Below are 19,804 nucleotides of genomic sequence, written 5' to 3' on the forward strand. Positions count from 1 at the left end.
TTCATATTAACATTATCAATATTAATACAAAAAGAGAACATTGTGGTTACAAAAAGTATTTAACAAAATTGGTGATTCACATATTCATTTACTAAGATAGCCATTTAAAAATAAATGTATTTTTTTTCTTTTATATTATTTTACAAGCAATATACTAAATAATAATATAGATCACAGAAGTGTCTAGTCAATAAACTGAACTAGTGCAATAGATTGAAATAACTAAACTAGAACTAAGCAGGAACTAGAACTTTAACAGAACTGAAACTGTACTAGAACTGAATTAGAACTGAACTAGAACTGAACTGAATTAGAACTGAACTAGAACTGAACTAGAACTGAACTAGTACTGAACTAGAACTGAACTAGAACTGAATTAGAACTGAACTAGAACTGAAGTAGAACTGAACTAGAACTGAACTAGAACTGAACTAGAACTGAACTAGAACTGAACTAGAACTGAACTAAAACTGAACTAGAACTGAACTAGAACTGAACTAGAACTGAACTAGAACTGAACTAGAACAGAACTAGAACTGAACTAGAACTGAACTAGAACTAGAACTGAACTAGAACTAGAACTGAACTAGAACGGAACTAGAACTGAACTAGAACTGAACTTGAACCGAATTTGAACTGAACTAGAACTGAACTAAAACTGAACTAGAACTGAACTAGAACTGAACTAGAACTGAACTAGAACTGAACTAGAACTGAACTAGAACTGAACTAGAACTGAACTAGAACTGAACTAGAACTGAACTAGAACTGAACTAGAACTGAACTAGAACTGAACTAGAACTGAACTAGAACTGAACTAGAACTGAACTAGAACTAAACTAGAACTGAACTAGAACAGAACTTGAACTGAACTAGAACAGAATTTGAACTGAACTAGAACAGAACTTGAACTGAACTAGAACAGAATTTGAACTGAACTAGAACTGAACTAGAACTGAACTAGAACTGAACTAGAACTGAACTAGAATTGAACTAGAACTGAACTAGAACTGAACTAGAACTGAACTAGAACGGAACTAGAACTGAACTAGAACTGAACTTGAACCGAATTTGAACTGAACTAGAAACTGAACTAAAACTGAACTAGAACTGAACTAGAACTGAACTAGAACTGAACTAGAACTGAACTAGAACTGAACTAGAACTGAACTAGAACTGAACTAGAACTGAACTAGAACTGAACTAGAACTGAACTAGAACTGAACTAGAAACTGAACTAGAACTGAACTAGAACTGAAACTAGAACTGAACTAGAAACTTGAACTAAGAACAGAACTTTGAACTGAACTAGAACTGAACTTGAACTGAACTAGAACTGAACTAGAACTGAACTAGAACTGAACTAGAACTGAACTAGAACTGAACTGAACTAGAACTGAACTAGAACTGACTGAATGAACTAGAAACTAGAACTGAACTAGAACTGAACTAGAACTGAACTAGAACTGAACTAGAACTGAACTAGAACTGAACTAGAACTGAACTAGAACTGGAACTAGAACTGAACTAGAACTGAACTAGAACTGAACTAGAACTGAACTAGAACTGAACTAGAACTGAACTAGAACTGAACTGAACTAGAACTGAACTAGAACTGAACTAGAACTGAACTAGAACTGAACTAGAACTGAACTAGAACTGAACTAGAACTGAACTAGAACTGAACTAGAACTGAACTAGAACTGAACTAGAACTGAACTAGAACTGAACTAGAACTAAACTAGAACTGAACTAGAACTGAAGTAGAACTGAACTAGAATTGAACTAGAACTGAACTAGAACTGAACTAGAACTGAACTAGAACTGAACTAGAACTGAACGAGAACTGAACGAGAACTGAACTAGAACTGAACTAGAACTGAACTAGAACTGAACTAGACTAAACTAGAACTGAACTAGAACTGTACTAGAACAGAATTTGAACTGAACTAGAACTGAACTAGAACTAAACTAGAACTGAACTAGAACTGATCTAGAACTGAACTAGAACTGAACTAGAACTGAACTAGAACTGAACTAGAACTGAACTAGAACTGAACTAGAACTGAACTAGAACTGAACTAGAACAGAACTAGAACTGAACTAGAACTGAACTAGAAATTTGTTTCTATTGTTAGGGCAATTTTACTACTTTTGTTCAAAATAACAGCAAAATTTTCAATTTAAAAATATAAAATTTTCGAATTTAAGCTATTTATACCTATTAAAATTTTAAAAGTCGTTACCACTTCAGCTCTTATTTTATGATTAACGAAAATTAACACCTTGCAATAAATTTGATATCAACAATATCGATTTCACAATAAAAAAATATCTTTTAAAAAAATACGCATTTAACAAAAGAACTTTCTGCTTACATATGCACCTATAAAACAAATATTGTTTAAAAAAATACAAAATGAAACCAAAAAAGATAAAATATTAAATAAAACAAGTAGGAAACTATAAGCGGTCAAGACAGATTAAGCAGTACACTACCTCGATATAAAGTACTATGTTGAAAATAGAACCTAATTTTTACTTTGAAGTGTTTGTAGGACCAATTTTTTTTATTCTTTACATATAACAGAAAAAAAAGTCATAATAACCTTCGTACTAACACATTAGTATTGGGAATAAAAATCAACAGGATAATTATTTCTAAATAAAAGATGGGTCATGGTTACGAAACGCCCAAAGGACCATAAATAAAAGTAAACAAACAAAATAAATAAATAATATTGTACATATTATGTACAATAAGTATACAGCTATGTAATATAAAAATAACAAATATTATATACATATGTATGTATGTTTTACATACATATGTAATAGAATATTACATGACGCAGTAAATGACAGCTATATATGAAAAGAAAGGAAAAACAAAATATTAAATCAAAAAGGGAAAAATCAATAAATGCACTTGACTAAACCTAGCACAAGGATACAGAATATAATAAATAACAGAAAAAGAATGAAATAAAACAAGTCCGTTCAATGCTGCTCTACTGATGAAATCAGCCAAATTCTTCTACATATTAACTCAATTATTGCATTGTACACAAGGACAAAAGATGTCAAGGAATTTGATATATAATTGTTCAAAAATCTTACGTTTCCTTCTACATATTCTATATACGTAGGAACTTACCCCCAATAAAGATTTCTCCAAATGATCTTTTCCAAATCCACCCAAACCCAAGGGCAAAGGTAATTTGAAAGCCTTTTCTATAGAGGGTTTCGTGATAATTGTCATTTTCGCTATTGGTTTATGGTTTTAGTTTTATTTGTTGAAATTATAAAGTTTTTTCTTCACAAAATCACTCGATATTATTCATAAACTAGAAATATATAACAGAAAGAAATGTAAAATTATTTTTTTATACTTTTGATGTATTTAACAAAGATACAGTTATTTTTTCCAATTCTATTTTTTACTATATTTATTATACATTATTATTTATATGAGTTGTTTTTCTTTACTTTCTATATTTCTTGGTTCTTTTCTGTTCAAGCTCTGAATAAATTTTGCTACAAGATTTTTTTATAAGAAATAGTAAACACAAATTACTGTATATTAGTTGGGGTCTGTGAAAAAATATATAATATATAATGAAGCAGCGTTGTCAACTTATTAATTTCAAAAAACACCAAACTCATAAAAACGCTTATTTTCTGTAAATAAGCTTAAAAGTAGCATTTATTCCTGCATTCGCTCAGATTTTCGGCTTAAATATAAATATTATAGGTATAACTCTCCGATTATGAAAAAATTTATACCACATATAAAGCTTTCAATTCTATGACTTGTGATATATGTCTTTTGGTCAACAATGTATAGTTTTGGAGTTATAGACCATCAAAGTTAAATTTATATATATTCGATATCTTCTCTAATTATGAACCGATCCGATATGAACCGGTATCGTTAGAAGGAGCTTTGAAATACCTTTTCAAAGATATATAATATTAACCCTTTTAGAACAAATTCCACAAAAAGTATTTTTTATATAGAGTTTTTTGATGAAAGTGCCGTTATTTCATAAATCCATCGATATAATGGTACCGATAAATATCGAGAAAATTGTAGAAAAGATTTCAAGCTTTCTTTTGATGTATAGATATGTGCTAATATCTTAATAAATGGGGATGATATTTAAGTTTAAAAATAGTAAAAAGAGACTGTGACAAAAAAATTCTTAAATAATTTTTCGGCTGCGGCGCTATCATCCAATTTTCGAATGTTTACCCACAAAAATTTGTATTTTTTTGTTTTTTTTTTTTGGGGGGGGGGGGGGGGAGGGGTTTACAAATACTACATTTCATTACCCAAAAATTTAAAAAAAATGGTTAAGGTCCGGCGCTACATACCCATTTCCGAATATTTACCCAAAAAATCGCAATTTACTCAATACACATAAATCGGTACCTTCTTATGAATGAATTTTTGATATTACAGAACTTTTATTAACAAAGGTTAATATAAAAAGCACAGTTTATATTAATCCTTCTCAATAGGCTAATAAATTAGTTTCTATTATATATCGTTGGAAAGGTATTTTGATGTAATTTTCAATACTTTACGTATATTTAGTTTAGTACTTTATATAGTTATAATACTATAATACTTAAACAACAACAATTAACTAACATCAAATAAAAAACATTAATTCTAGGTACTTTACCTTATTCCAACTACAATATCGTCTATATTTATTAAGATATTAGTATATATCCATACATCAAATAAAAGCTTGAAATCTCTTCTGCAATTTTTCCAATATATATCAGTAACGTTATATCGATGGATTTACGAAATAACGGCATTTTTGTCAAAAAACTCTATATAAAAAATACTTTTTGTGGAATTGTGGTTAATAAAAAGGATCATATTATATATCGTTGAAAAGGTATTTCAGAGCTCTTTCTAATGATATATATATTGTCCGGATGGGTTCTTAAATAGAGAAGATATTGATAATATATATATTTAACCTTCGAAGGTCTATAACTTCATAACTATACATTTGTGACCAAAAGAAAGTCGAATTATATTTCAACAAATCCAAGAGATTTTTTAAACAACTCAAAGAGTATTTTGTGGAAAAATTATGACAGTTGCAACACATAAGTTTGCCGTAAATGAGAGTAAGAACGTGAATAGTAAAGGAGAAATGAAAAAGTCAGAATAAAGTAGAAATTAAAAAATCACGTAATTAGTGCGTAAAAGCACGAAGGGACAAGGGGGAAGGAGAGAGAAAACAGAGAAAAGGGCAAAGACGAAAAAAAAAGGAGAAGAAGGGGAAACAAGAAAAGAGGAGAAACAAAACAGGAGAGGGGGAGGAGAGCACGCGAGGGGGAAGAAAAGACGACGGGGGGGCAAAGTAGGAAAAGGCGACGGGAGTGGAGAGCGACGGGGGAGCGAGCGACCGACCGAGCGAGCGAGCGAGAGAGCGAGCGAGGAGCGAGCGAGCGAGGAGCGAGCGAGCGAGCGAGCGAGCGAGCGAGCGAGGAGCGAGCAGCGAGCGAGCGAGCAGCGAGCGAGCGAGCGAGCGAGCGAGCGAGCGAGCGAGCGAGCGAGCGAGCGAGGAGCGAGCGAGCGAGCGAGCGAGCGAGCGAGCGAGCGAGCGAGCGAGCGAGCGAGCGAGCGAGCGAGCGAGCGAGCGAGCGAGCGAGCGAGCGAGCGAGCGAGCGAGCGAGCGAGCGAGCGAGCGAGCGAGCGAGGAGCGAGCGAGCGAGCGAGCGAGCGAGCGAGCGAGCAGCGAGCGAGCGAGCGAGCGAGGCGAGCGAGCGAGCTAGCGAGCGAGCGAGCGAGCGAGCGAGCGAGCGAGCGAGCGAGCGAGCGAGGAGCGAGCGAGCGAGCGAGCGAGCGAGCGAGCGAGCGAGCGAGCGAGCGAGCGAGCGAGCGAGAGGAGCCAGCGAGCGAGCGAGCGAGCGAGCGAGCGAGCGAGCGAGCGAGAGACGAGCGAGCGATCAGCGAGGAGCGAGCGAGCGAGCGAGCGAGAGCGAGCGAGCGAGCGAGCAGCGAGCCATCGAGCATCGAGAGCGAGCGAGAGATCTAGTAGCGTATGAGCAGCGGAGCGAGAGAGCGAGATTATAGCGATCTATCGATCCGAGCGATCGAATCGAGCTATCGAGCGATCTAAAGCGAGCTAATAGGATCGATCGACTAGCGAGCTATCGAGATTATCTAGCGAGCTACGAGCTCTAGCGATCATCATTCTATCTCAATCTATCGATCTCTATCATCTATCTATCTATCTATATATCGATCTACTATCTATCTATCTCTATACTATATCTATCTATCTATCTATCTATCTATTGTCTAACTATCTATCTATCTATCTATCCATCTAAGAAATTCAAACCATCCTTTCCTAGACCATTAAATTCCTCCAAAAAAATCCTACAATATCGGACATATATCATTTTCCAGAAATCTTAGCACTTACTGTATTGGGCTTAGTACAATTGACTGGGGTGAAATTAATAATAAAAAATACTATGTATTTCTTAATATCTTACATGATTATGGATTTGTTATTGCATTTTATTGTAATGACATCTTTATGGATAATACTGTACCGTGTGGTGTTTACCATAACATTGCAAACTTATTTTTTTGACTTTTAGAAAGTAGTTTTCTATATTTTATTTTTTCTTAATTATATTAAATTGTAGCCTTTTGTCTTAATTAATTAAATATTTTAAGTTATAAAATGTAATGTATAAATATAATTTTATTTAATAAACAAGCTAGCTAAATTTGTTTTATAGTTAAGGACAAAAATGAATGTATGTACAATTTTTGTTATTAAAAAAAGTAATTCCCTGAAGCTGGCAAAAATTTGAACGTAACTTATGTTATTATTAATTTTTTTTAAAAACAATAATTAAAAATTTAATTTTTTTGGAAGAAAAATACTTTGAAATCTGATAAAGGCTAGAGAAATAAGCCTCAATAGATGTTAAACTTAAAAGTAGTTAAGTTTACAAATGTATAACATTATCGATAAAGAAAAATAAAGAAAATTTTTTAAATTTTCAATATTTTTTAGAGTCAAAATGGAGCAATTTTAAAATATTAACTATAAGTGGGATAAATATAGACCATTTTCCCAATCGAAGCAGATATTAACACCAAAGAAATCCCAGTAAGCAGTCATATGATAACCCATATTGCTAAAAACTACTATATACTCGAATAAAGCAAAAAGGTATAAACTGAGAAAGAGAAGAGAAAAGTAAGTAAATTTTTAAAAGGAAATTTCGCCACTTACCTCCCGGTTCACATTTCGCATTGTGTCTTAGGAAAAAATAACCCGCCATAGCAAATGCCACCAAATTTGTAAGAAATAAATATAATTTAAATCTAACCGATTTCTCCTCCAATGCCGTTAATTGCAATTTACGACCATTTTTATGCAGAAAATACGTTATCAACATGTATAGCTCACTGCAGGCGATAAATGTAACAAATGAATTCCGATGCATTTCATAATTATCCGATGAAGTCCACAGCGATAAACTTAATAGAGCAAAATTTTCTATAACATTCAATGTGACCGCAGTGTGAGCAAAAATTCGACGATTTTTACGTATATGATCGCGATAGTATTTCGAATAGATGTGTGACACAGCCAAGCGTATGGGTAAATGTAATATTATGGCCAATCTCCAGACAGACTTTTGGGGCTCATAATTTCCTATGGCTGCTGATATAGAGGGCAGGTAATTGCGTACATCACAGTGCGTATAGGTAGCCCTTTCAAAATCAAACATTAAGGTCCAAAATATGGTAAATAGAAAAGCACCTAGTGCTAAACTTATAGCGCCTATAGCTAATTTGGAGAAGGCTATTTTAATAAGGGTCTTTGGAGCATCTAAACGTTCGTATGTGGGTAACATTTTCCATTAATATTGAAGTTAGTCAATTGGGTGTTTTTTTGTTTTAATTTATAATTTTAATTGGTCAGGGGCTTAAGATAATGTGTGACTAGTGGGTGCTGCAATAAAATATTTGTTAATTATTTTCACTTTTACTCATTTTCTGGTTAAAAATTTACCTTGCCACTCATAATTTTATATTTATCGTGTTTTTATTTTTCGTTTATTTACTTTACTATTTGTGTTGCATTTTATTAATTGAGGTTTTTTATACGTGTTGCCCTTATTATTTTAATTCCAATCAATTTATCAAGGTATTTATTTTACATTATATTTTGTAGTTGTTTTCATCATAGTACTGTTGTTGTTATAATATACGTAAACAAAAATTTACTCTGAAAGAGTAAACATTTCACTTTGGCACTCTATTCAAAGATTTCTGCGGCGTTCAAAATTAACGGCGGCGACCGCATAGAATGATATTTTTAGTGGCGTTTTAAAATCGCGGCACACCAAAGCAGGTAAGTTGGTTGCAGACGACACATACACAATGTATTTCTTATGGGAAGATTTGGCTTACAGATCCTTAGGAAACTTCTTAGATTTAATAGAAACCACACATTTTTCTTTTAAATTAACTTACAATTCTATATATTTTATTATTTATAATCTTATATATTTAAAAAATTATAACTACATAATGGTATCATAGATTTCTCATTCGTTAGAGGTTTAAATAATCTTCTCTTCGCTATTAAAATATCATTTTGACCACAACCGTTCAATAGCTTTTCATTTTGTTGTCCCATATTGCCCGGTTGCAAGCCAAATTTATTTTTTGCCTTAATTATCACCGGACGACAACCAGCAAATTTGAATCGTATATTACCTGCCCGATTTATATTCATATTAATCGGTTTTAAATCGGGAAATACTTCCTTGATTGAAGGTTTAGGCTTTAAAGCCTTATTCGGGTCATCACCATGACACATAGCAGCCGCCAGAGTGCTCCATTCCAGACGTCTTACACCCAATTTGGGATTAAATTTAAACGTGGCCGGTTTACGTCTTAAATAACGATAATTTAAAAATTTTTCATAGTACTGAGCTTGATAGGTCATAAAGGGTTGTAATTTATCGCCACCGCAGACGAACTCCAACCATTCATAGAGAAAAATATCATCCTGGCCTTGTAGGAATACCGCAGAAATCTAAAAAAAATGGAAATTTATTTATCTCTATATTTAGTTTTTGTTTAATAGAAATTACTGCAAAATCATTCCATAGAGTTGCGGGTATATCTTCGGCTTTTAGTTTATACAAAAATGGTATAAATTCGCGAAAAGCATATTCTCCCAGGGCTATGAGACCGCGTAAAGCACGACTTATATAGTTGTAGTCTAAAATATTAGGATTTATAGATTTTATTTGTATAATAATTCAAAACTCACTTACCCCTTTCTGTACTAATAAAACGTCCCTCAAAGAACCTCTCCAGTCTTCGCACTATATGATACAGACACTCGCTTTGAAAATAACCATTAATAGCGGCTAAATGTCCCAATGTTTCACATAAATCATCTACTATCTTTGCATCAACTGGACTGGCGAAATACTGAGAAGTTTGATAACTACCACCGGCATTTGTAGCTGTAGTGCTGCAGCCATTAATTTCCTCTTCATCCATATCGGGTTGTAGTTTGTAAATTCTCTCTGTATTAACTCCATTCGAATTTCCCTCTATATTTTCCATGGTCGATTGTGTATGATCCATAAAATCTGCATCCAAATTATCAATTTCCATTTTTATGTTATTCTGATTAGAAGCATCTTCTGTTTTTTCATTTGCAGTAGAGGAGGTTTGTATTTTAATGCTTTCATAGGGAGCTAATAGTTGACATATTAATATTTCTGCCAAATGGAAATATTCTTCTCTAGCATCTACATCTCGACATTGGGGATTAGAGGATAGAGCTCGAAGTAAACGCCAGCAACGTTGACATATGTCCGGGCTTTGTTTAAAGGCCACGATTTGAATGATTTTGGTGAGTATTAAACGATAACAATGCCCCATTAAAGAACTAAAGGAGGCTTCTGTTAATACCGCATCCAAATCATCCGTGGAAGCATTTAATGCCACTTCGATTCGAAAGGAAAATAAAACGGTTAGTATTCGTTTAGATAACTTGTATATTTACCCACCATATATAAAAGCGGGTACATATTTCTTGATGTTCTCCATATGTTTGTCTTCCATTGGCCACGAACATTTAAAGTCGGCACCTTGTGGCAAATTAAAAGTAACATCTTTCTGATATTCATCTCTTAGTTCGATAATTTTATCAGAGTAGAAAAAATAACTGCCATCATAGTCGATACGATCCCAATCGCTATCCATGGCTCCTAAACAGGGAGGTACATCAGAGTCACGTAAAACTTCGTTAACCAGATCATATGTTATAGCCCCTCCTGAATGACGAGCATAGGTTTTAATATTCTACAAAAGAAATTTAAGTTTTGATTTCTCATAGTAGTTTAGGCAGTTAGATAGCTGTTAATTATTGATTATTTAGTTACATTAATTAATTCCCACAATCTATAGGAAGCATCTTCGGCAACTCGAGAGCACACTTCTCCCGATAATTCAACATCACTTTGATCATGTTGTTCCCATATAATCTTAATAGATCTAGGCTCAAGACCTGCATAACTTTTGTGATTACTCTGAAATTCCAAAAACACACACGAATGAAAACAAATTATATTTTAATCCTCTACACAACTTACTCTTGAAGTAGTATTTAATTCATCCCTACCACCAGATCCTCCTGATACTCCACCACTGCCATGCTGTGGCATGGATGCGTCAAATACTCCACCCGACATTAAAGACGAAGTGGGTGTGGTTGGTGTTGTTACAATATTCAATTGATTTGTTTGATTGTTTTGTTGCTGGTGCTGCTGCTGTGTAATTAATTGAGCCGCTGTTGTTGAACTGGACAAATTGCCGGTTGCATTTTTGCTGGAACTACTGCTACTACTATTGTTATTTTCCAATTTAGTAGATTTTGCTCTGGATTTTGCGGATTTTTTAGTCGATTTTGTTTGTGTCGTCTTCGGTGTATCTTCGTTTTGTGGCGTGGTGGAAGTTTTCATAATTTACTTTGATAATTTTCACACAAAAACAAAATAATAAAGCAAAAAATAAAATAAACAAAAGACTAGTACCTATTGTTTTAATTTACAAAACACAAACTAAAAACAATTATTTTGTAAATATAAATAAAATTTTTGCGATGATATTATTTTAGTAATGTCAATATATGTATATTAATGAAAAACGCTTAAAGAAACAAACTGCCAGTTTCTCTAATGCTGAAAGTACACAACACGCGTTGATGCAGTAACGCATTTCACTCTTTTCAAACTTTTCGCGCTTTATAAGCTGTTGTAGTACTTTTCGAAGATCAAAATTTTAATTTTTTTTGTATATTTTTATATATTTCTTTCATTGTTGGCGAAATATATTTCATTTTAATTTGTTTTTATTCTGCACAAAACTTTATATTTTATATACGTCAGTATTTTGCTGTTTTCAAAAAATTTACATCACTAACTCAAAGACAATTTTGATAACTGTTATCGAACATTTTGTCATCTCTTTTGTTTACATTTTGCAACAGCTGTGTGCTTATCTGTTATTAAAATTGTTAAAAAAATTAAGAAAATTGTAAATAAAGTAATTTAATTTATTTAAAGATCAATAAAACTATTAAAATACCTCAACAAATGGCTGAGGCTGCCAACGTTCGTCAAAATTTACAAAATGTGCCCTCCATATTTGAAATATCTGCTGCTGAAACCCTGGACAATCTTATCTATCCGGCCCTAAGTAAAATCTTTGATTATTTTGGTCTACGTTTGGACTTTACGCTGTGGCCAACAAAACGCATTAAAGAAGAATTATCACCCTTATTTACCTGGTTTTTACAATATTTGTATTTAAGCAAAAGAGGTTCATCGTTTGGTGAAAGTTTTTATGGTCTGCAGAGAACCGATACCTTAAGTGGTAATCTCTTGTCTAAACAGCAGGAAATAATATCCGCTTCTATTTTAACATTAATGCCATATATTGAAAGAAAACTAAAGACACGGGCTCAACATGAAGACATTTCCAAATGGGAGGAATATTTATTGAATTTATTCCATGCCTATAAAGCTTCCAAAGCAGTGCATACTTTTATGTATTTGATTAAATATGCCTCTAGTCATTCACCCATTTTTCGCGCCTTAAAACTAACACTACGATATCCGAATGAACCACCCAAAGAAGATAAAACTACTTATGTTTTCTTAAAGTTATTAGAAGTTTTGGCATTTTTTCTACAATTTATACAATGGTGGTATTCGAACGATCAGAGACGTAAGGTGGGTGGTACCTTGGAAAATCCTGAGCCTATAACTGTCACGGAGCAAAGTCTTAAGAAATGTAATACACCAGCTGGCGATTGTCCTGTTTGTTTCATGAAAATTGAAAATCCCACTGCATGTTCGGTATCTGGTTATGTTTATTGTTGGAAATGCATAGCATTGCGTTTAAAGGAACATTCCTCAACTTGTCCTGTGACTGGTTATGCCATAACTATAGAGGATTTAATAAGAATTTACGAATCGTAGTTGTGTTATTAGTTTGATAAGTTTTATAGGGTTTATTGTGATTTTCGGGTTTTTTAAGAAAACAACGTACGATGCATTTTTTGTAATAAAGTTGAACTATAATTGTATATGATTTTAATAAAAATTCAAGTTTTTTGATTTAATAATTTATATATTTAACAATACTACAAAACTACCATAATTACCTTAATCAAAATACTTCCTCATTTAAATGTTGTGGCATTTCAACACCCGCCTCTTTCATATCCTTCATTATTTTCTTATTAATAATATTCTTAATATTAGCATTAACATCGGGCAATAAACCACCACATCTGGCCGCATGTTCAATACGTTGCACAACATCAATTTCTCTTCTAGACGAAATAAGATTTGTTACCAAACATTTTTCCATATTACCCACACGTCCTATACGACCAGCTCGATGTATATAATCCGAAACATGTAAAGGAAAATCAAAATTTATAACATGTCTGGCTCGTGTAGTATCCAAACCACGACTTCCTATATCAGTCGTGGACAGCACATCACATTCGGCATTTTGAAACTGTTCAAAACGTCCCAAACGTATTTTCATTAACATATCACCATTGAGGTTGAGACAATTGACACCACTATTGTTTAGGAAGATCGAAACATAATCACAGGTAGGTGTTTTATTCGAGAATATTATGACGGGTCGTCTTAGAGATAATTCCTTTTTTACAATAGTCAAGAGGTGGGCAGGACGGTCTGATTTATTGACACGCAGAAAACGTTGATCAACATGAGGCATTAATTTGTGTAGATGAGGACTAACAACTTCTTGTATAGTTTGTATATCGATTACCTTGTGCAACAGTTCGTCGATATTGGTTGGCATAGTAGCAGAGGCCAAAACTAATTGGGTGCCGATATCAGCGGGATTTTGAGAGAGGTTTTTATGGAACTGGAAAATAAATGTTTCGAATATTAGTTTGTTTAGAAATAATCCAACTTTTTCTACTCACCGGAAATCTTTTCATAAAATGCACCAACTTATCGGAAAAGCTATCATCCAGCAAAGTATCGGCCTCATCTAACACCACATGCCTTACATGATCCATTCTGTAAATGCCGGTGGTTACTAATTTACTCATAGCCCCCACAGATGCCACCACAATATCAACATCTGCAAAATCTGGATTTAACATTAAATGTTTGGTGTTGCCTCCTAAAATGATTTTCGCTTGCACTTGCAAATTGCTTGTCAACTTTTCTATAACACCACCAATTTGTGAAGCCAACTCACGGCTAGGTGTTAGTACAACGGCTAAAGGTGAATTAAATTTACGTTTATTTTCATTTAGAGCCTTACGTTCCATAATCTTTTGTATTATGGGCAGAAGATAACAAATAGTCTTGCCACAACCCGTTTCGGCTGCTATCAAGGTATGATGATTTTCACTAAGTCGTGGCCAGCCCTGACATTGTATGTTCGTTAAGGTTTTTACCTCTAATTCGGTTTTTAAATTGTGTAGCAGGGTCTCGTCAAATCTTAATCCGGATGTTTGTAGAAATTCTTGTATATCGAGCATTTCTTTTGCTTTATCATGTTCACTTACGGTGGCATTGATTTGAAACCAATCACCTTTAGCTTTATTACTTAACCAGCCGGTGGAGGCAAGAGGTTGTGTGCCAAATTTGCAATGAGCCTCTAAAGGTTTATAGAGATTGAAAGAGCTGCGTTTACATTGTATGAGAGCGGGTGCTTGTTCTGCTTTTTTCGACTTTGTTGAGGTGTTTTTAGTTTGGAGCTTAGCCTGTGTGGCGGCATAACGCCGGATACTTGTAGTTTGTAATGTTTTTGTTAATATTTGTAACATTTTTTATTTATTTTTTAGTAATTTTGAATTAATTTTTTTCGATTATAACACACCGGCAGCGTGTTGCTTTTTTAATGTTTGTTGTTGTTTTAGCCATCAGCTGTTTGAAGTGCGTAAATAAATAAGTTATCGATAACGTTGTTTGGTTTTTTATCACAGGGTGTTGCTTAAAATATTTAATAGAATATTCTATATGTTAAATAATAATATATGTTATATAATAATAACGATTTTTAGTGGGTAGTTTTCCTTAAATCCACATTTTGAGGATAAGGTCGAAAAGACGAAGTTGACTCTTTTATCCTAATAAAGTCGAAAAGTTAACTATCTTGTAAGAAAAAAGGCAATGAATCGATTTTAAAAATAAAAGTCGAATATAATCGAATAGCAGACCTGGGCGATTTCCATTAATTTTGCATTAACATTAAATTAAAAAAAAATTAATTTAATGTAAAAAATATTGCATTAACATTAAATTTTTAAAATTTAATGCATTAAATTTCCATTAACATTAAATATTTTTGAATTTAATGCATTAATTTTACATTAACATTAAATATTTTTCAAATTAATGCATTAATTTTGCATTAACATTAAATATATCTGAATTTAGTGCATTAATTTTACATTAACATTAAATAAGCGATAAAATTAATGCATTAATATTCCATTAACATTAATATATATAAAAATTGATAAACATAAATAAAAATACAGCTCAAAAGACCTCGATCTAACTAAACAACTAAAATTAAATAGGTTAAAGTCCTTTCTAATAACTCCTATATTCCATTCAAACTTGTGTGTTTTAAATATGATATTTATATAAGATTCCACAGACAAAATAAACTAAAAAAGGAATATCTGGGAAGTGATTCTACTCTTCTAATATGTATTATCGAGTATAGGACTTATTAGAAAGGACTTTAACAAAATAAACTAAAAATGGAATATCTGGGAAGTGATACTATTCTTCTAATATGTATTATCGAGTATAGGACTTATTAGAAAGGACTTTAACACATTCAATTTTACTTGAATTTTGTTAGACCGAGGTCTTTAGCGCTGTATTCTTATTTTTATAAATTATTTTATACATTAATGTTAATGGAAAATTAATGCATTAATTTTATTATTTATTATTTAATGTTAATGGAAAATTAATGCATTAAATTCAAAAATATTTAATGTTAATGCAAAATTAATGCATTAATTTCACAAATATTTAATGTTAATGTAAAATTAATGCATTGAATTTAAAAATATTTAATGTTAATGCAAATTTAATGCATTAAATGTACCCATGTTAATGTTAATGCAATAAACTTGCATTAACATTAATTTTTTTTAATGTAGAAAAAATTGTTAATGCATTAACACATTTAATGCATTTATCCCAGGTCTGTCGAATAGTCGAAATAACGTCGGGAAAAACCGAAAAGTACAAAAAGGTGCAAAATGTCGACAAGTCGAAAAAAACGTAAAAAGTCGAAGAGTCGAAAAAAGACGAAAAGTTGTGAAATGTTAAAAAAGTCGACTTTTTATAAAACAGAGAAAGTCGAGAGGTCGAATTTTCATAAATCACAAAAAGTCGGAGAATCGAGTTTTCAAAAAGTAGAATAAGTTTTTTTCAAAATTCCACTGAAATGTTTTATTATATGTATTCACAGGAATTTCTTTCCTATATCGCCATATACATACATATACTACATACAAATCATTTATTACTTCTTTCTCCCATTCTATTCTTTATTTTATAATTTTATTCTTCTTAAAACAAGACCCGGTTAGAATTTGCACCCAATTTAAAAAACACCCTCAATTTATTTGCTGCTTTACAAATTTCAACATTTTAAATTCTAAACACGTCTTGATTTCTATTACTGCAAAATCATGTATCATTTTAAATTTAAATAAAAAGTTTTCTTCATATGATTTATGTGAGAAAGAAAATGTATATCAATAAAAAAAAACTAAAAGTAAAAAACAACTGTCTGCAAACAGAAATTTGACTAAAAATATGCTAAATAATAAAATTTAACACCCCACAGCATGCAAATGTAACCAAAACCCGTTATATTTCCACTATTAACGTCTCATTTTTTGGTCAACATACATACATATGTCCTCATATCTCTTAAATAATATAAAAACTTTAGTTGTGTAAACATTCACCCTGAGAAGAGTATATAAGTTTGTAATTCCATTTGTAATTTCTATAATTTAAGTTTCCTACCATATAAAGTATATGTATATGTACAAATATTACGAGTCCTTATAGATAGCAGAGTCTATTTAGCCATTTGTCTAGTCTATAGTCTAGTCTATAGTCTAGTCTATAGTCTAGTCTATAGTCTAGTCTATAGTCTAGTCTAGTCCTAGTCTATAGTCTAGTCCTATAGTCTAGTCTATAGTCAGTCTAAGTCTAGTCTATAGTCTAGTCTATAGTCTAGTCTATAGTCTAGTCTATAGTCAGTCTATAGTCTAGGTCTATAGTCTAGTTAGTCTAGTCTATAGTCTAGTCTATACGTATAGTCCTCAGTCTATAGTCTAGTCTATAGTCTATGTCTATAGTCTAGTCTATAGTCTAGTCTATTAGTCTAGTCTATAGTCTAGTCTATAGTCATAGTCTATAGTCTAGTCTATAGTCTAGTCTACTAGTTCTAGGTTCTAGTCTAGTCTAGTCTATCGTCTAGTCTAGTCTAGTCTAGTCTAGTCTATTAGTCTAGTCTAGTCTACTAGTCTAGTCTATAGTCTAGTCTATAGTCTAGTCTATAGTCTAGTCTATAGTCTAGTCTATAGTCTAGTCTAGTCTAGTCTATAGTCTATCTATAGTAGTCTATAGTCTAGTCTATAGTCTAGTCTATAGTCTAGTCTATAGTCTAGTCTATAGTCTAGTCTATAGTCTAGTCTATAGTCTAGTCTATAGTCTAGTCTATAGTCTAGTCTATTAGTCTATAGTCTATTATAGTCTAGTCTATAGTCTAGTCTATAGTCTAGTCTATAGTCTAGTCTTATAGTCTAGTCTATAGTCTAGTCTATAGTCTAGTCTATAGTCTAGTCTATGTCTATCTATAGTCTAGTCTATAGTCTAGTCTATAGTCTAGTCTATAGTCTAGTCTATAGTCTAGTCTATATCTAGTCTATAGTCTAGTCTATAGTCTAGTCTATAGTCTAGTCTATAGCTATCTATAGTCTAGTCTATAGTCTAGTCTATAGTCTAGTCTATAGTCTAGTCTATAGTCTATGTCTATAGTCTAGTCTATAGTCTAGTCTATAGTCTAGTCTATAGTCTAGTCTATAGTCTAGTCTATAGTCTAGTCTATAGTCTAGTCTATAGTCTAGTCTATAGTCTAGTCTATAGTCTAGTCTATAGTTAGTCTGATAGTCTAGTCTATAGTCTAGTCTATAGTCTAGTCTATAGTCTAGTCTATAGTCTAGTCTATAGTCGCGGTCTATAGTCTAGTCTATAGTCTAGTCTATAGTCTAGTCGATAGTTCTAGTCGATAGTCTAGTCGATAGTCTAGTCTAGTCGATAGTCTAGTCGATAGTCTAGTCGATAGTCTAGTCGACAGTCTAGTCGATAGTCTAGTCGATAGTCTAGTCTATAGTCTAGTCTATAGTTTCGAGTTTTTGGTGGAAAATAAAGGTGATCACAAATTTTCATTCTTTTGGCCGTAGCTCTTCTAGTTTAGCCAGAAAATGGAGTTATATGTTTTCACTCAAAAATCGAGTTTTTGGTATGAAATAAAAGTGATCACATATTTCCATTCTTTTGGTACTAGTTCTTCTAGTTTAGCCAGAAAATGGACTTTTATGTTTTCACTCAAAAATCGAGTTTTAATAGGAAATAAGACTGATCACAGATTTCCATTCTTTTGGCCCTAGCTCTTCTAGTTTAGCCAGAAAATGGAGTTTTATGTTTTCACTCAAAACCCAAGTTCTAGTAGAAAATAAAAGTGATCACAGATTTCCATTCTTTTGGCCCTAGCTCTTCTAGTTTAGCCAGAAAATGGACTTTTATGTTTTCACTCAAAAATCGTTTTTTGCAGGAAATAAAAGTGATCACAGATTTTCATTGTTTTGGCCCTAGCTCTTGTAGTTTAGCCAGAAAATGGACTTTTATGTCCATCGATTTTTTGCAGGAAATAAAAGTGATCACAGATTTTCATTGTTTTGGCCCTAGCTCTTGTAGTTTAGCCAGAAAATGGACTTTTATGTTTTCACTCAAAAATCGAGTTTTGTAGGAAATAAAAGTGATCACAGATTTTCATTGTTTCGGCCCTAGCTCTTCTAGTTTAGCCAGAAAATGGACTTTTATGTTTTCACTCAAAAATCGAGTTTTTGGTAGGAAATAAAAGTGATCACAGATTTTCATTGTTTTGGCCCTAGCTCTTCTAGTTTAGCCAGAAAATGGACTTTTATGTTTTCAGTCTGAAATCGAGTTTTTGGTAGGAAATAAAAGTGATCACAGATTTTCATTGTTTTGGCCCTAGCTCTTCTAGTTTAGCCAGAAAATGGACTTTTATGTTTTCAATCAAAAATCGATTTTTTGTAGGAAATAAAAGTGAACACAGATTTTCATTGTTTTGGCCCTAGCTCTTCTAGTTTAGCCAGAAAATGGACTTTTATGTCTTCACTCAAAAATTGAGTTTTTCTAGGAAATAAAAGTGATCACAGATTTTCATTCTTTTGGCCCTAGCTCTTCTAGTTTAGCCAGAAAATGGACTTTTATGTTTTCACTCAAAAATCGATTTTTTGTAGGAAATAAAAGTGATCACAGATTTTCATTGTTTTGGCCCTAGCTCTTGTAGTTTAGCCAGAAAATGGACTTTTATGTTTTCACCCAAAAATCGATTTTTTGTAGGAAATAAAAGTGATCACAGATTTTCATTGTTTTGGCCCTAGCTCTTCTAGTTTAGCCAGAAAATGGACTTTTATGTTTTCACTCAAAAATCGATTTTTTGTAGGAAATAAAAGTGATCACAGATTTTCATTGTTTTGGCCCTAGCTCTTCTAGTTTAGCCAGAAAATGGACTTTTATGTTTTCACCCAAAAATCGATTTTTTGTAGGAAGTAAAAGTGATCACAGATATTCATTGTTTTGGCCCTAGCTCTTCTAGTTTAGCCAGAAAATGGACTTTTATGTTTTCAATCAAAAATCGATTTTTTGTAGGAAATAAAAGTGAACACAGATTTTCATTGTTTTGGCCCTAGCTCTTCTAGTTTAGCCAGAAAATGGACTTTTATGTCTTCACTCAAAAATTGAGTTTTTGTAGGAAATAAAAGTGATCACAGATTTTCATTGTTTTGGCCCTAGCTCTTCTAGTTTAGCCAGAAAATGGACTTTTATGTTTTCACTCAAAAATCGATTTTTTGTAGGAAAT

At 32.7% G+C, this 19,804-nt stretch overlaps 5 protein-coding genes across 7 annotated transcripts in view; 1 reads left to right on the top strand and 4 right to left on the bottom strand.

Moving 5' to 3' along the window:
- The window catches only part of LOC119605636, a 9,671-nt gene extending 6,021 nt beyond the window's left edge, over positions 1 to 3,650 (bottom strand). The window contains exons 1-2 of one of the 2 annotated variants that reach the window (XM_037958856.1): positions 3,490 to 3,650; positions 3,158 to 3,347 (exon numbers count right to left, since the gene is read on the bottom strand). In XM_037958856.1, coding sequence (XP_037814784.1) covers positions 3,158 to 3,262 — 105 coding nt within the window. In that variant the 5' untranslated portion in view covers positions 3,263 to 3,347; positions 3,490 to 3,650. Of the gene's footprint in view, positions 1 to 3,157; positions 3,348 to 3,458 lie in introns of both variants that reach the window. The other variant, XM_037958858.1, reaches the window with a different exon arrangement.
- A 3,025-nt stretch (positions 3,651 to 6,675) lies between these two features.
- Positions 6,676 to 8,300, bottom strand: LOC119605645 (post-GPI attachment to proteins factor 2-like). 2 transcript variants are annotated; one of them, XM_037958870.1, is made up of 3 exons: positions 8,076 to 8,300; positions 7,286 to 8,015; positions 6,676 to 7,233 (listed from the first exon to the last, which is right to left on the bottom strand). In XM_037958870.1, exons 2-3 carry the CDS (start codon positions 7,915 to 7,917, stop codon positions 7,098 to 7,100), a joined length of 768 nt encoding a protein of 255 aa, XP_037814798.1. In that variant the 5' UTR covers positions 7,918 to 8,015; positions 8,076 to 8,300; the 3' UTR covers positions 6,676 to 7,097. The 2 variants fall into 2 exon arrangements, with proteins under 2 accessions (XP_037814798.1, XP_037814796.1); XM_037958868.1 differs by having other exon boundaries at positions 6,680 to 7,233; positions 7,290 to 8,015; positions 8,076 to 8,295.
- A 223-nt stretch (positions 8,301 to 8,523) lies between these two features.
- LOC119605639 lies at positions 8,524 to 11,202 on the bottom strand. Its single transcript, XM_037958861.1, has 6 exons — positions 10,684 to 11,202; positions 10,474 to 10,620; positions 10,099 to 10,393; positions 9,352 to 10,035; positions 9,166 to 9,296; positions 8,524 to 9,107 (listed from the first exon to the last, which is right to left on the bottom strand). Exons 1-6 carry the CDS (start codon positions 11,050 to 11,052, stop codon positions 8,568 to 8,570), a joined length of 2,166 nt encoding a protein of 721 aa, XP_037814789.1. The 5' UTR covers positions 11,053 to 11,202; the 3' UTR covers positions 8,524 to 8,567.
- Positions 11,203 to 11,536: 334 nt separating this feature from the next.
- On the top strand, positions 11,537 to 12,680 carry LOC119605635 (peroxisome assembly protein 12). The gene has a single exon (XM_037958855.1). The coding sequence runs from the start codon at positions 11,686 to 11,688 to the stop codon at positions 12,571 to 12,573; it is 888 nt and encodes a 295-aa protein (XP_037814783.1). The 5' UTR covers positions 11,537 to 11,685; the 3' UTR covers positions 12,574 to 12,680.
- Positions 12,646 to 14,505, bottom strand: LOC119605634 (probable ATP-dependent RNA helicase DDX28). Its single transcript, XM_037958854.1, has 2 exons — positions 13,563 to 14,505; positions 12,646 to 13,501 (listed from the first exon to the last, which is right to left on the bottom strand). Exons 1-2 carry the CDS (start codon positions 14,415 to 14,417, stop codon positions 12,764 to 12,766), a joined length of 1,593 nt encoding a protein of 530 aa, XP_037814782.1. The 5' UTR covers positions 14,418 to 14,505; the 3' UTR covers positions 12,646 to 12,763.
- Positions 14,506 to 19,804: the final 5,299 nt, after the last annotated feature.

This window comes from Lucilia sericata, unplaced genomic scaffold (genome assembly GCF_015586225.1).
Source record: "Lucilia sericata isolate MDLA Ls3-8-SP2 unplaced genomic scaffold, ASM1558622v1 Contig000505F_arrow, whole genome shotgun sequence".
Lineage (NCBI taxonomy): Eukaryota > Metazoa > Arthropoda > Insecta > Diptera > Calliphoridae > Lucilia > Lucilia sericata.